This window comes from Nothoprocta perdicaria, unplaced genomic scaffold, assembly GCF_003342845.1.
Source record: "Nothoprocta perdicaria isolate Ctin4 unplaced genomic scaffold, notPer1 scaffold_81, whole genome shotgun sequence".
Classification (NCBI taxonomy): Eukaryota; Metazoa; Chordata; class Aves; order Tinamiformes; family Tinamidae; genus Nothoprocta; species Nothoprocta perdicaria.
The window spans coordinates 1,336,718-1,352,507 of record NW_020456099.1 but is presented as its reverse complement, the minus strand read 5'-3'; the positions used below and the strand labels follow the sequence as shown (position 1 = coordinate 1,352,507).

Here is a 15,790-nt window from a genome sequence, read left to right as displayed (position 1 = left end):
ATATATATATATATTTCTTCGTCTTTAAGACTCCAGGATTTTTGTCATAGCAGCCCTGAAAGCAATATGTTGAGTGGTAGCATTGGTTTAACTAACAGGCATTGTTTGGATGGGCTCCTACCTCTGCACTGGACAAAGTTAGAGAAAGACAAATGGGCCTGGCTCATAAAATGCTTTATGGCTTGAGATGCATTTCTCTTTACCTGTCTGCCTTTTGGGAGATGGGAGGTGAGAGGACAACTCTATGGAGCCAGTTATGCTAGGGTGTATTTTAAGGCCATGCACACAACCAGTAGTTTCCTATTTGATTTTTGTAAAGCATTTATTCTGACCATTAAAGTATCTTTGCTTGTCATTTCAAATGTGTATTTGAAGGCTTAATGAATAGCATTTTATTCTGTATTTTCATTATACAGTAAAGGAAATTTCTGAGGGAGAGGTATGAAGTGTGTTTCAATCTAGTTCCTTCACAGCTGTCCCACAGACCTGATGCTGAGAGGCAAAGCTGCTGGSTCTGCACCTGCGTTTTGACTGAACTTTGTGCAAATCTCTCTCTCCTTCTCTCTTCTCTTTCTCTCTCTCCTTCTATCTCTTCTCTCTCTCTCTATCTCTCTCCCTCTTTCCTTTTCTCTTTCCCCCTCATGCCACATAGTAGGTTCCAATAAAAATCAGCCAGGAAGCTGGAGAAATGTAAGTGTATGCATTGCTGTGCATGTTGAAATTTCGATTTGTGCTGCAGAGAAGAAACATTTCCAAAGAACTCGGTCTCTTTTCGAAAGGGAATTTAAAGGCTAGTGTATGCTACAGGGCTTTCTGCTAGCCTAAGTGTTATTTTGTTGTAAGTTTCTAATGTTTCCTTATCAATACTGTTTTTCCTCAGTTTTCTTATATGTAACAGAATGTGTGGTTTCTATAATAACAATAAAGTGATGTTATTTCTTATAAAGTGACTTTTCAGATGTGTTGGCCATCTGGCCCTAATACTCATTAAGTGTTGTTATCATTCTGATACTTATTTGAGTAAGAACTTRCAAAGATACAAATTCTGTAACCATAGCTACATCCAGAATATTTAAATTATCCCAGGTGGTGGCTCGTCTACCTCCTCCTTTAAGAGCATTAACTTGGGCAAAACCATAAAGGCAGAGAAAGTGCATGGTATTTCTTTTTTGTCTGCAATATCAGCACACTTTAAGGCTGTGGTGCTGCAGAAGAGARCGATACTGGATGGCTGCTTATAGTCTTAGTTCAGTGAGAAGCTCTCCTTGGCCCCTTASAAGTGTTGTGATGCAGTGTTTGTGCATATAGTTCTTTCTTCAGCTAGACTCTGAAGCTAAATCATTTATGTCTATTCAAATTAATGACATGCTTGAATTATGTACTGATTCTATAACTAAGCAAACTTCRCTTCCTTTTTTCAATAAAATATAACTAGCTGTAGTATAAAATGGATGTTAACAAGTTTGCACAGTGAACAAAATTAATAAGTAAGTTCCCTTTTGCTTCATTCAAGTAATAACATTATGTACTGGTTTGTTCTAGTATTTATATGTTCCTTAGTATCTAAAACTGGACCTGGTTGACACATCATCTTTTCCAAATTAGGGCAAAAATATATTTTATCTTCCATTGGTACTACTGTTAATACATCTGTCAGGTRCTTCACCTTTTCTTTGCAATCAATGATGCTGTTGACTATTTAAGGTGAGCTGCTCCATCTGCCAACTTTTTCTATATCAGTACTACTCATTTACTACTTTGTTTTGTATTTGCATGTTAACTTGCCTAAAAATGTGTTATCAAAGTTTCATCTTGTTGTTGTTGTTGTTAATCTTGTCTTTCCAAAAGTTTGCAGAATTTTAAATTTGTATGGGGAAAAACAAGGGGAAAGGACTTGTTCTTTCTGCAAGAGAAAGCCTCCTTATGCCCAGAAATATAATCGCTCAGTAAAATCTGTAAGTGAAAGGAATAAGATTTTTGACAAAAGGGAATAGTGACATTCTTTTTTTCCTCATGCTCTCACTATCCCCTCTCTACTTGCAGTAGACAGATGTTGCTTTCACAGCAGCCCTCCTTATCAGAGACATCACTCATCATTCTTCTTTCTTTTGTAGTGACCTTGAGCCTGAGTGGCTGGATGGTGTGCAGAAAAATGGAGAATTATTTTATTTAGAACTAAGTGAAAGTGAAGAAGAAACTCTGCTTCAAAACAGCTGCCCAGAAATGCCAGCAGTGAATCATGTYAGATTTCGTGAAAATGAAGCTGAAGTAATTCAAGAAGGATCAAGAAAAGAAAGAAAATATGAACTGAAGAAATTCACTAAACTTTTAAAAAAGAAGAATCTTCTACCAAAGTATTCTGGTAAAAAAGGTGGAAACTGTAATGGAAGTTCCACTGGTCCTACTTCTATTCTGAAGCACCAGTCCACTCAGAAAATGGGCGTCACTGTCCAGCAGAAATTCAAAGATGTATATGTTTATGTAAACCCCGKAAATCTGTACAGTGCTGGAGGAGAGGAGCAGCTCAGGCTGCTCGAGGCCTTAGTAGGGATCGTTCATCAGTCTTCATGGAGCAGCAGAAGAGCAGAAAAGCAAGGTGGGAAGGATAAAAGCAGCAGAGGAAATAGTGAAGAGAAGCTTGTAGTACATGGTTTGGTGCCGGGCAGTTCAGCAATTAAAACTGCTCAAATTTTGATCGGTAAGTAATCGAATAAGCAGTTAACTTTTGTTGTCTCCCTTTGAGATGAAAACTTTGTTTTTCAGAGAGACAGACAACTTGAATATTCCTGAGGCTTACATCATTATTTAAACAACTATTTTCTCTGTTCCTTAGGTATTATTTTAAATAAATGTCCTTGCACTTGGTGTTTGGTTTCCTGTTCAGTTTTACCACAGTACTGGTTTTGAGAACATGTGAGGTCAACTGGAAGGAATTAAAATACTAAGGAGATGACTACCCTGCAAGCTTATAGGGAGCAAGTGACTTGGAGTTAGTAATTTGGAAAATAGAAGCAACAAAAAATCCCACCGATGAATTTAATACAGCACTTTCTCAAGTAGGTATATGGTACTGCAGAAAAAACTTCAGTTAGTCAAATAATATATTTTACTTTTATCTTCCTCCCTCAAAAAGCAGCTTTACTGAATATGCATTGTATGGATTTTGAGACTTAAAATGTGAGGAAACRATACTGAATAGGGTATGTTCATTTAGTATAAACCTAATGTATTTACAATCTTTCTCAAATATTCCTATTTTTAGAAAAGATAAAAGCGTTTTCTTCAGCAGTTGTGATCATAAGGCCTCTCTCACACAGTGGACCTGCTGTTTGAGGGGGCAGTGAGACAGTACAGCAGCACTCATTTGTGTTGGCTTGGCTCTTGTCAGACAGTTCCGTGAGCTGATGCAACTAAATAAGCAGGCAGAAAACTAACCTGAAACTAAAACTGCCTGTTTTGGTGTGTTGTTTTTTTTTTTTTTTTTTTGCCGGTCTTGTAAGTTAAACTGGGTCACAGAAAGTCTAACCAGTACCAGGGCTTGAATAAGGGAGGGGAAGGGTCTGCTGCTGAGGTTGGTCGTGAGGGAGCAGGAGTCCCCCTCCTAGTGTCAAGGGGACACTGAAAGGGCTCGTGAGACCCCAGCCTYGGAGCCGGCAAATGCAAGGCAGCCAGTCTGCATCTGTGAAGGGCGGGACATTGCTCAGTTACCCTGCGAGTTGTTCCCCGGGAGGATGAGAGCAAAGATATGTGATGTTGGTTATAAGATCATGGAAATCTGAATACTGTAGTAGCACAAATCCCACAAAGTCAGCATGAGTGCTTTTGAAATACCAATGCTGTGTGCGTAAAAAGACAGATCGTGCTTTGACTAACTGATTCTTCTAGCATGTGTTTTGGGTAGGGATGCTAAAGAATACTCCAGGGGGAAGACTGGATAACTTTCCAATTTTACCAGAACAAATTRATCAGCCAAGAAATGGGGGGTGCAGAATGGGGACTGGGTGGGGAGGGAGAAAGCAGCTTTAAGCTTGATCTGTTGCACTTGATGAATTTTAACTTAATTAGTGTGATGGTGGGTATTTATAACCGTAAGTTAATTTTGGCAGTCAGATTGGTATATAATCTCCTGTTTTTAAGAGCAAGCATGAAGGCAGAACAGCATAGGCACATACCAGACCTAGGAGATAAGGTTAACTTGTAAATGGTGCTAGTCCTTCATTTGCAGCTCTTGATGCTTTCTGGGCACCTCAATGGGACAAATGAAATTGTTCCTTCTTGTGCTATTGTTTTAAAATAGAAAAGCATTTAACTTAGCCTGAAGAACCTGGTAATTTAATATATCCTAGGCTATCATCCCCCAATGTTGCCTGTTTTTGCATGCTGCAAACAAATCTTTTCAGGCATACTGCAGTTATTTAGCTTTGAACTGAGAAAATGAGCTGTATTCCGTGCCAACAGTATAAAATGTATAATTTTCATATAAAAATACTTCCAAATTATACATCTGTAGTGCACACTGAGTACTCTCAAAATTTTATGGTGTCTAGATACAGATTTGTTTTGCATAAATTAGATGTTTATGTTTCAGTGCTTCTGGCATGAAAAATATATACTAAAAATTTTCGTTCCAGACTAAAAGGATGTCTGGTTTACTGTCTCCACATTGCACATCAGAGGATGAAATAGCCATAGTATATAGGTGTTAGAAACACCTGTAGTTCCATAGATGACATTTCTGTCCACATTCTGAGCCTGTCAGGATCTGAAAAATATAGGAAAACTTTGCTTTTCTTTCTTTCTTTTTCCTGCTTAAAAAAAAAAAAAAAAGTTAAAAGCAAGTCTTGAGAATTCTGTTGTCAATTGTGGAAGTAGTCAGAAAAGAATATTTGTGGCCAGTGTAAAATTCAAGTATTTGCAGAAATGTTGGCAGTTCGCTGAGCCGTGCACAAGCTGGAAGCGCCTGATCGGTTATAGTGTGATGCCTGTTGGTCAGTGTGCTGCTTTGTTCATCTTCATGGACCTGCATATGCACAGGCACTAATCCGTTTTTGCTTCTTTTTAATTATATTAACAGCATGTGATGATGCAGACTTGTTTTGTAGTAGTCTCTGTGAAGCAAACACTAAGTAGATTTGTGTCTGGGAATACAGGCATTAAAAAGAACACGCTGTCGTCTCCCTGGTGACTATTTTGCATTGAGTGTTTGTCATGGGCAAAAGGGCTGTGGCCCAAGAATTGTGATCAAATCGAATTTTCTGCCTATCAACATGAAACTGCAAATCACCATTTCAAGTATTAAGAAAAAGGAAATAAAGAAACAGTTAAACACCTAAGGTAATGCTTTCCCTCTGACCCTGGGCTCAACTTGAGTCAAAGGCCTTTGGTGCAGGTTGCCTGTGGTCTGCGGACCCTCAGTTGGTCCCGCTTGGGGTGCCTACCAGTGCCAGCCCTTTCCCTGGTGGCTCCAGCTCTTCTTTGGATGCGCCTGAGCAGAGGTGCCGAGGGCTCCTCGGGCCACCTRAGTTTGGGCCGGTGTCCCCGTCAGCCATGGCTGGCACAGGGCAGCCCTGTGGCCCCAGCTACCAAGATCCAGGCAGTCATGCCCAACCCTCCTCTAACTCGCTAATCTTGCTAACATTTGAGCCCTAGGATTGGGGAATTCTTTTTCCTCCAGGACTTGGGTTTGCAGTATTTTGAAATACAGCCAAGTTTCAGATTAATTTGTGTTTTCGTTGGCAAATTAGTTAATTTGTCAGTGATAAGCGTGGTAGCCACTTAAATGACTGCCAAGGCTGAATCATAAGGGAGCCTAAATTCTCTGTGTTTTCACTCTGAATAAACAGTTACAAAGTGATTATTGCTTTAACATTTTTAGAAGAAATAATTGTTTTTCCYCTGAATAATCACTTTCTTCAGGTGGCTCTTCCAATTAATTTGGAAATGTGTATCTCTACAGCTTTTAACACTTGAAATAAAACATCTGTTTGTAATTTGTGTACTAAATTTTAATTTTAATTTTTTTAGGTTTGCATATGSAAGTTTTAAGTCTTACTGCTGTATTTTATTAACTGGGTAGAATGTAGGCGCTGACCACGTGCAAGTGCATATAACAGTGTTGTAAGCTAAAAAGCTGCTGCTTTATAACTCTGAAAACCTGCTTCTCTATTCCTGTGTTCAGCTTTTCAGTTCATTCATCTCTTTCATGTGTTTCATGTTCACCATCTATCGTAAGTTTTCAGAAAAACTTAAGAGCCCTCGTTGATTTTACGTTCTTGCTGTTCACTTCTATTCTGGTTAAGATGAAATACAGTTGCTTGTATCTGATGCTTTTTTTTTTTTTTTAAATTCTTTTTCCTTACCTGTATGAGTTCGGTATTAGCAATGTACAAAGCTTGGTCTTCTATGTAAAACATTCTAGGAAACTCTTAAATTAGGTCAATCTTTGGGATTGCCTTGAAAAAGTAAAAGCTCCACCAAATATTCACTTTGAGGTTCAGGCAAAGAAAGGATGTGGTAGGAAGAGCCATCATAATCCTATATTTTCTTTTAAAATTGAAAGGTATCCAGTTTTGAGCAAAGGATACTTCTTCAGTGTTCTATCTTTATAGAGGTATAAATAGAAAAGTGATTTAAGTGGCAATGAAAGTACAGAAAAGCTCTTTCACTACCACAGAGTACTGCTGTTCCTGTTGTTGATTATTCTTACTGTACTCATCACTGAGTATCTGACATGTTTCATAAATTCTCTCACCTGATCATTAGTTTCATCACTCAAAATGCTGTGAGAGCTACTTAGAGCTCTTAGGCTGTGAGAGTGAAGCTCTTAAGGTAAAAGAGCAAAGGTGAAACCTAATAATGCAGTTTTGCAAAAGATGCAAGCTTCATCYGAAAGATCTAATCTCATTTACTAAGAAGTGGTTTTCTATGGCTTTTTAACCATTTTTGCTAGTTTTTTGTTTCCCCTGAACAAAGGAATGTTTAAGAAGCAATCCTCGTTCCTCTAATTTGAATAGTTAAAACTCAGTTTACTGCATAGTAAAAGCTCAGTGCTGGAGATCCAAAGTTCAAAGCCACAGAGTAATGTCTTAACCCTACTGGGCATGAACTGGTGAAAATGGCAGTTGTTGCTAGAGAGGAAAGTACATCAGGTAAATCTGTATAGCACAAGCTAGTCATTTTAACATAGTAAGCCGTCTCTATGAAGGTAAGTGACAGAGTCAAGGTAAATGCTGTCTTTGTCATGTGCTGCTGGATGAACACAGAACTAGGATTTCTGTCGGAAAAAAATGTCTATCAAAGAGCCACAATATTGTGGGAGTTTTTCTTGAGAAATTACCATATATGGTGTATTTGCTGCACAGGAGATGTTGGGTATTTAAGATAGAAATACTGAATGTGCATAAGCTTTGCTATGTTGTCAYTGTGGTGTTTGGGATGTCGTTTATGTTCTTTAATCTACTCTTGAAGCATAACAGCATTGGTTTGGGTAAAAGCAGCCTCTTAGCATATAAAGCAAGTAATTGTTCTGGCTTTCTTCAGTAGAATGTATTCCACACACTTTGCCTTTTTTGGAAAGGAGTATGTGAACATTTATAAGACTTCCTCTAAGTCACTACCAAGAACAGAGGAAGTTGAATATTAAGATTCATGAAAAAGCGTTCTCAGCCCTCTCCCCACATGAGCAGTATGGTTCTGATTTTAATTCAACCAGAAATGTTCACTTTGCATCACAATATGTAAGTGGTATTCAGTTATCAACTACTGTCCCTTAGCTTCATGCAAGGAAATTCGGCTTTAGAAAAAATTATACTTGGGTTTATCTCTGGGGTATGTAGACTTAATGGAGATGACAGACCTGTGCTCAGGGGAGAAAGCGTCAGGTAGTTTTAAAATAACATTTTGGAGAAGCCAAAGGTCACTTTTCTAAACTATTTCTTTTTAAGAAATGAAAAATAATTTCATCAGCCATTTGCAAAGCAAGTGTCTGAGATAWATATATGTAGTTATTAGCCACTACTGACTGGATGTGAGAGTTTTTTCTAATRAGAAGGTAAAAGTTAAAAGATTGAACAAAGACTAGAGGAAAGAATTCTGAATGTCATCCACCTCTCTTCCCATCCTCTATTCATTCTTTGTTACTAGGAAAAAAAAAATTCCTTAAAGAGGAGATTATGTATTTTTCTAACAATATATTTATTGACTCAAGGTCAGATATCTTGGAGCTGCTTCAGAAAAAACTTAAACTGTTTTGATTAAAAAAAGTGGAAAACTGCATTATTGTAGATCAGCTTTGAAAAGAACATTTAATGAAAAGAACATTTCATTTCCATCTCATGGAAATGTCTTTTTTTCTTAGAATATCCATCTACTTCAGCAAAAAGGAAAAAATTACTCTGATCTCTGTATTTAAGAAAAAAAAACTTTGATCTCTGTACAGAGCACAAAAATCACTGAAAAATGCAATTGCAGTACTATTTGTGCAACTTTTTATCTCTAGTAGAATRTATTTTTACATCTCATTCATCTATGGAACTTCATCTGTGGAGTCTAGGAACATCAAGTACAAAACTTGACAAAACTGCAAACTATCCAATTAAAAAGAAAAAGTTYTTTTTAATCAGCTGAAACAATTGCAAATATCATTTATGTTTTTACTTTGTTTAATCTAAATTGCCTGGAGTATATTTAACCTAATTAACTTTTGTATATTCACATATACTTTTTTTCACAGACTTGATGTCTGAGAACTTAAAACTTAGGTCAGTGTCACCTTTTTTTTTTCTCTTTCAGACTACTAAGGGAAGCAAATGATTGTCAAAGAAAATGTCGCTACAAAAAAAAAAAAAATACAGAGAGACCCTTGCATATTTGACTGCTCATTGGCATTAATTATCCCACTGGGTAGATCTTGGGCTGATGTACTACTTTCAGATATTCCATGTTCATAACTTTACACACTTCCTATTGTGTCTGTGATGTGTTTCATTCTATTATCTAACAGTCTGTATTCATTTAACTGCTGCTGTGCTTTGTCAAAAAAGAATATAAAATCTTTGGAAAGTGCATGCTGATAAATGCAGCTTTCCTCAGTTATGCGTGAAGCTGGAGTTGTTTAACAGTGATGCAGCATTTTCTGGCAAAATGAAGACAGCCTTATGGGACTGTTTTGACTGTGTCTGCTCGAAAGCTGTTCCATTTATGGTACGTGATTACATTTTTACAGATAGAATGGAATAAATATTTACTACTGCAGTGGAAGCTTTGCATATGTACATTAGGCATCAAATAAATAGAACACTTAGAATATATAATATTTAAATACTGATGGATCTTTTCAAAGTGTCTCTATTCTGCCCTGTGGGATGTGGTAGAAAAGTATTCTCTCGGGTGCAGACGTGGATATGTCCTTAAAAAATGTGTGCAGCTGATTTGAACACCACTGTGTAGCGGAGCATTAGATGACAAGACTGCTGTCTTTACAACAGAATTCGTAATATCCCTTAGTAAAACTAACAGAATGAACAGAATAAACAACTTTAGTTTAAACAATGTTCTGGATTACTGGAAGAGCAACTTCTGTTTTCTGTCATATTTGTGGGTGATGATCTTTAATACTGATAAATACATGTGTAATTTGGTTCCTATATTTTAGTTCTATTAGTTTAAGTTGAATGCACCACTTCTGGTTACCAACTTTTGAGTACTGGGCTCTGGCATAGGCGCCTTCAGTTGCTTTTAAATGTTGTTTAACATTTCCTATGTTAAACTTTCCAATCTTCAAGTTGATGCTGTTTCGAAGATTCAGCAGGCCAAAATTTTACTGTGATGTGTACCAGGAAAGAGGCGATAGAAAAAGCTGCTATTACTTGAATTAGAAAAACAACCAATTTACCTTTTATTCCAAGGAACAATTAGATTTTGTCTGTATAATAAAACCAAGCTCTTTTTTGGCTTTATTATAAGTAAGAGTTAGAATGAATTTTGTTTTGATGTACAGTATCAGTAAGCAAGTTGTGGTTGCCYAGTTTATAAAAGCATCTGGTCTGTATTCTCTTTAGATCTCTTTTTATTTTGCTTCCTGTTAATTAATTAAGAGAAAAATCCTTTTTCCCTTTAGCCTTGATTGTGCATTGCACCCATTTTTTAACCATGATCCTAGGAGGTGGGAATAATTCCAATTGTATTTGGTGGCATTTAACCACAAGATAGAAGGTAGAAATAGCAGCAGGTTGTCAAAATGCTTTTTGGTTTTCCATGTCTATTGGGTAATGAAGTGCCATCGTCAGCACGTTCAGAGACCCTGAGTCACCCAAGAGCCACAGGTTCTGCTGTKCCTTGGCATGGACGTATTGTTACCATCACCATGTGTTGTCCCTAGCAAACCTGGAACGTGCATTGGACCTAGCAGTTACTCTGTGCTTCATTTCTGCAGCTGARCACATTTTTATTGGCAAACAAAGGCTCAAGATGTAGTTATACTAACATGCATGTTTGCTGTGAACCCATGTCATTTTTCTGATCTGTTAACACTAGCAGAAAGAGCAAGAAGGACTGCTGCTACTGGCTGGCAGATTTCTCTCTTGCAGGTATAACTGAATACTATTGTAATACTGCCTTCTAATGGCATTTCATGTGCCCTCGGGGCGGGGGGGGAAGAGAGAGAGAGAGAGAAAGAGAGAGAGAGAGAGAGATTAGGGATGCAGCTGCCCATTTGCCCAGGGTTATCTTGCAGTTCTTATGTTTTCCTGTAACCCATGAGAGTAGGGGCTGTAGGGTGAACTGCTAAAGCATGTGCTGGCTTACTGCGCTTTTCCCAATAAGGCTCACCAGAGAAGAAATAGTAAATAATTAAAAAAAAAAAAAAAATGTGAGCAGAGGAGGTAACCATCTGTTTGTCCCTGGATTTAAGGTGTGKCCACATACACCTGCTATGAAAATCCCAGAATTTTCCTTCTCAGACCTTTCCTCACACACAGGAATATCTCACATTCCATATGATGCCATTTCCTCTAATTGCTGTTTGGTCAGTGTGGTTTTAGATGTGTCTGCTTGGACTGCCCCGTGCTGGTCAGCCTGGCAGAACAGCAGCGAGCGCAGGGTGCAGCTTCGCAGGGGACTTGAGGGGAAGGAAAAGGGAGTGAGGCTTCTCTAGCCAGCAACTGATGTAAAGAACTTGTAGTGCTTATTGTGACTGGTGCCTTCTCCGCCCGCCTTGGGGAAAACTTAGTCATCATGGTAAAGGTAGTGATAGTCCAACTGCAGGAACTTCATCTCCTTAGTTAATGCAGCTTGAAGGTACTTAGTTCAAAAGAAAACCTAGGACTTCCAATCTCTCCCTTTTACTTTCATTTGTTCATTAAGTGCCTGATAATACATGTGCATGGCACGTTGTAAAGATATTTAAGACGGTCTTTGTGCGGCTCAAGCAAAACTAGACTTTTTTGTCAATTTGCCTTTGCAGAGTAGTGCTTGGTATTTTTGTTTTGCTCACCTAAGGAACAGGAATGACCTTGGGACCAAGTCACTTTCAAACTTAAGTGAGAAATTGATTTCTGTCCTGTTCCTTTTTTTTTTCTGCAGACAGACCATGCAAGTGAGCAAACTCTAAACTAATCAAGCTTTCCATGGTGTAGGACAGAAAGCAGGGACAATTGAAAGTGACCTCAAAAAAGAAAAGAAAAAAAGTATAAAATAAAGCCCGTTTTGTTCCTCTGAAGTTGAATATTTGAGGTCTGGAAAGGACTTAATGAACCATCAAGTCCCAGATGCTGGTATCACTGGCAGTCATTTCATACAGTTCTTTCCATAAATTTACGTAGCTTCATCTTAAATATTTTGTCCCAGCTAGCTTTACTGGAAAGCTTTGCAGCAATTCTCTGCTTTGAGAATACAGAACCTTGTATTCTAGCTGTATTTGTACCCAGCTGGTACTCACCTGACCTACACATCACCAGCATAAATGGGCTGTTGATCTGCTGTGGTTACTGCAGTATTACTCGCAAGTATTTGATCCAGACTGAGTCAATTCTTTTTTTTTTTTTTTTTTTTGAACATTAAATAAATGGAATTGTGAGCAATATCCTGCATAAGATCCTGTCAGGTCCTACTAACGCTTACCTGCAGTCAAAGAAAACTAATTCAAAGGAAGTGAACCTAATGCGTCCAGGGATTGCATTTGTCTTTTTCACATTTTGTGTGACTTAATTCTTTGTGCTAAGTACATCATTGAATTTCCTTACTTATCTATTATTTCTGTAATAGTTACAATAGTTACTATTTCTTCTTCTGCGATACAGACTTTCTTTTATACTGAAAAGTGCTTCTAACTCAGGGTGTTGGTATCCTGAGTTGGTATTGGAAGCAGAAACCTTCATTTTAGAGGCAGCCTTAGTTCTAATTTAGGTGCAACCTAAAAGCTCACCTTAAATGTGCCGTATTACCAGTTTAAGTAATCAAATCTTTTCATTGATTTGTTATCCCATTCACACACTTGAAGTAGCTTTAGGCCACATGTTCTTCTTACTGCTATTACCAGCTATCAAAGAAGTTATTAAAGCTTTTTTTATGCTTTCTAACATCTCGATTTTCTTTATTGATCCCCTCTTTTTTTTTTTTTCCCTCCTCTCCCCTCTTTCTTTTTTCTGTGCTTAACCTGCTGCACTTTTTGGGGGGTAGAGGTTAGAGATTATCATCTAATTATTATTAGGGTACTTCTCCAGAATATTTTCCTCTGTTTGAGATAGAAATTCCAATTCTTTTTTTTTTCCACTTGTAACTTGAATGTGAATTTTAAGTTTATAAGCTGTAATTCAGTTCTGTTTGCTTTCACAACTGCCTTTAATTTTTTAAACCTTTTCCATTTGCAGTTAAAGATTTTCTCTGGGATCCTGTTTCATATTTATATATCCAGTAATGGGAAAAGAATCAGTTTTAGGAAACACAAGATGACATTAGGCAGGAGGAATTGGCAGTTATGAGCACCAAGAGGGCTGACTAAGGAGCCACAGAAGGAGGCAGGACATGGAAAAGAGGAGAGAGCCCTCAATCCCTATGTGGCGCAAGAGACAGAGGATGTGGAGGGGTGAAATGAGGTAGCTGTGATAAAATGGGAGGTAGGATAAAGTGAGGTTTCATGAGATGACTAGCCAGATGAATTACTAGTTACTATCCTGCACAGTCCCTCTGCCTCCCTTTTGCTAACTGCAGGGCTCATCTGAGTCAGCATTTGGGTTACAAAAATTACCGACCAAAAGAACTAATGTTTTGTTGTTGCTGCTGCTGCTATTGTGGGTTTTTTTTTTTTTTTTTTTTTTTTTTGGCCAGTTTAGCAATCTGAGCTGAGTAGTTAAAGTATCTGACAAGTGCCAGGACTGGTTCAAAGACAGTAGCTAAAGGATGATATTGCCTGTTTGGGCAGGAATTTCCATAGACTCAGGCAACACTAGAAATCTCTGTTGGAGCTAATGGGCTGGAATTGAAAATGGAGCACAAGAAGAGTGAATATTGGAGAGCTTATAGAATCAGCAGTGTTTGTATCAATAGAGGTACCAGTGGAGAATTGGAACGTGAGCAGATGTGGTTTGGGAGGAAGAAATAATACGTTTTGAGCGTACTTGACTGAATGAATTAAGGCTGAGTAATGCAAGTCTGGACAGCAGAGGAGAGGCTTTGACCATTATCTTTGTAAAATACTGCAAAAGTGGCAATTAGGGCATAAGAATTTTGCAGTGATAGACTTGTTAAATCTTTCTAGGCATAATAAATGTTGCATGTGGACACCATCTACTTGAATGTAATGGAAAGTCATTTAAGATTGTTTGAATGTGATATTCAGTTTTAAAAGAAAAGACTGTTACTTTTGTATTGCCTGTGTAAGACCCTCTCACTTATGTTTTTTTTTCTGTTTTACTTCCAGGAGATGTTCTAGTTGCTGTAAATGACGTTGATGTGAATTCTGAAAACATAGAAAGGGTTTTGTCTTGCATTCCAGGTCCTATGCAGGTAAAGTAGTTGAAAACTTACTCCAAATGCCTTCAGTAAAAAAAGAATACTGCGTTTCTGTCCTCCTTTCCTTAGAAAACAAACCTTAGGTGGTCTTTAAAATATCTATCTAATTTTTGAAAATGGGGATTGACTACAGTCACATTGAAAGAGAGTAACAATTTTAGTTCTGGTAAATCTTGTGAAAATGAGTAGGTAGGTGCAAATGAGAAACCCACGTCCCCTTGAGGGATCTAGGACACAGTTCAGCTGTTGTATATTCTTTCTATCATCAGCCCAAGTCAGAAAGCAGGTGGGAAATTGTAAAGAGTCAGCAGGCATGTAGGTTTAGACCAAGACATGACAATGTTTTGTGTAATGTGGGTGTCAGAGAGTATTCTACATTTGCAGGATTCTGGTTATTTGTGTTTCTATATGAGAACTAGTACATAGAGAAAATCAAATTTCCTTTTGTTCCTCAGAAAACATTTTTGTTGCCATTTACATCAAGATTAATGATTTCTTCTTGAACACGGAATTAACTCCTTTCTGACACACACAGACTTTTTACCTAGAGCAATTATAGCTACATGAAAAATAAACTGATATGTTGCTTTGAGAGTTAATATTTTGAACACTGTGATCTCAACAAACAAAGGACAAGGTTTGTCATCTTGTTCTGCCTTCCTCGCTGTGGGGAAGAGGGATGGGGATGCCCAATCTGACAACAGAAGGTTTGAAGCAAAATGTTGGTGTTTAGCTTAAAAAATGAACAGGAGAGTAGTACCGACATAGAATGGATAAATAATGAGGAAAGTGCTATTTTCACCTACTTTGGAAATGCAAAAATGTGATATTAAAAAAAGAAAAAAAATACTGACCTGATGAAGAATGTCTTTTTCCACTCAACCTCCCTATATTCATACTCTCTTCACGCTGAATAATAATTTTGTCAAGTGGTTCCAGGGGAACAAATATTTCAAGCCATAGTTTATTTCTCAAGTTAATTAAATTAACTGTTTAGTTAAATGTATTTATACAGAGAAATCTTTTTCTTAAGAAGAGCCTTCCTTCAGCTGGAAGAGGCTGATGATTGTCTCCCATAATCTGCTATTTCAACTGCTTCAACAATGATTTCTCACAGTTCAGTGCTCCTTTTTCTTTTTTAGAAATTTTTACCGTGAACATATTACCTAGATCTATTGGTTTAATTTATTATTTTGATAGTTTATGGTACCTCTAGTCCTCTTATAGCTTATTATAATTTGATATTTCACCTTAAGCCTATTTATATTAAAAATGTATCAAACMACAATTCTATTCCCTATTCTAGTTTTTCATTAGGGTTAAGTAGCTACACTTCTGTAATAGTTGGTTTCTCTTTGGTAGCTATCTGATCATCCTCTTGCTTTAACTTGTAATGAATTACTGTTTGCAGCTTTAACGAGTAATAAATAAGTGGAAAAAAAAATATATAAATAGCTCATATTTTTGGAATTAGCAAAACATAGAAATGTATAATGAAAAGGGAAGTGTGTTAAATTCTGAGGCTATTAGTAGTGTAAACTTAAGTTCTTTTGCTTAAATCCATCTTCTGAGAGACAAGGTGAAAGTTGCAAACAGATTAAAATTCGAGTGTATATCACAGTATGTCTGTAACCCACAGGTAGTTTCTCTTGGAGTAGAATATATGATAGAAATTTGACAAATTATTCAATATTTCATCCAGACTTTACTAACAAGCATTTTCTGCAAAATTAGTAAATTTCTTTGGAGCATCTGGAAGCAGAACATTCTAGTGGCATAACAG

At 37.3% G+C, this 15,790-nt stretch overlaps 1 protein-coding gene across 1 annotated transcript in view; it reads left to right on the top strand.

The window, feature by feature from the left end:
• The window catches only part of INTU (inturned planar cell polarity protein), a 45,196-nt gene that overhangs the window by 4,555 nt on the left and 24,851 nt on the right, over positions 1–15,790 (top strand). The window contains exons 2-3 of the mRNA XM_026051970.1: positions 2,115–2,698; positions 13,916–14,001. Of these exons, the coding sequence (XP_025907755.1) occupies positions 2,115–2,698; positions 13,916–14,001 (670 nt within the window). The remainder of the gene's footprint in view (positions 1–2,114; positions 2,699–13,915; positions 14,002–15,790) is intronic.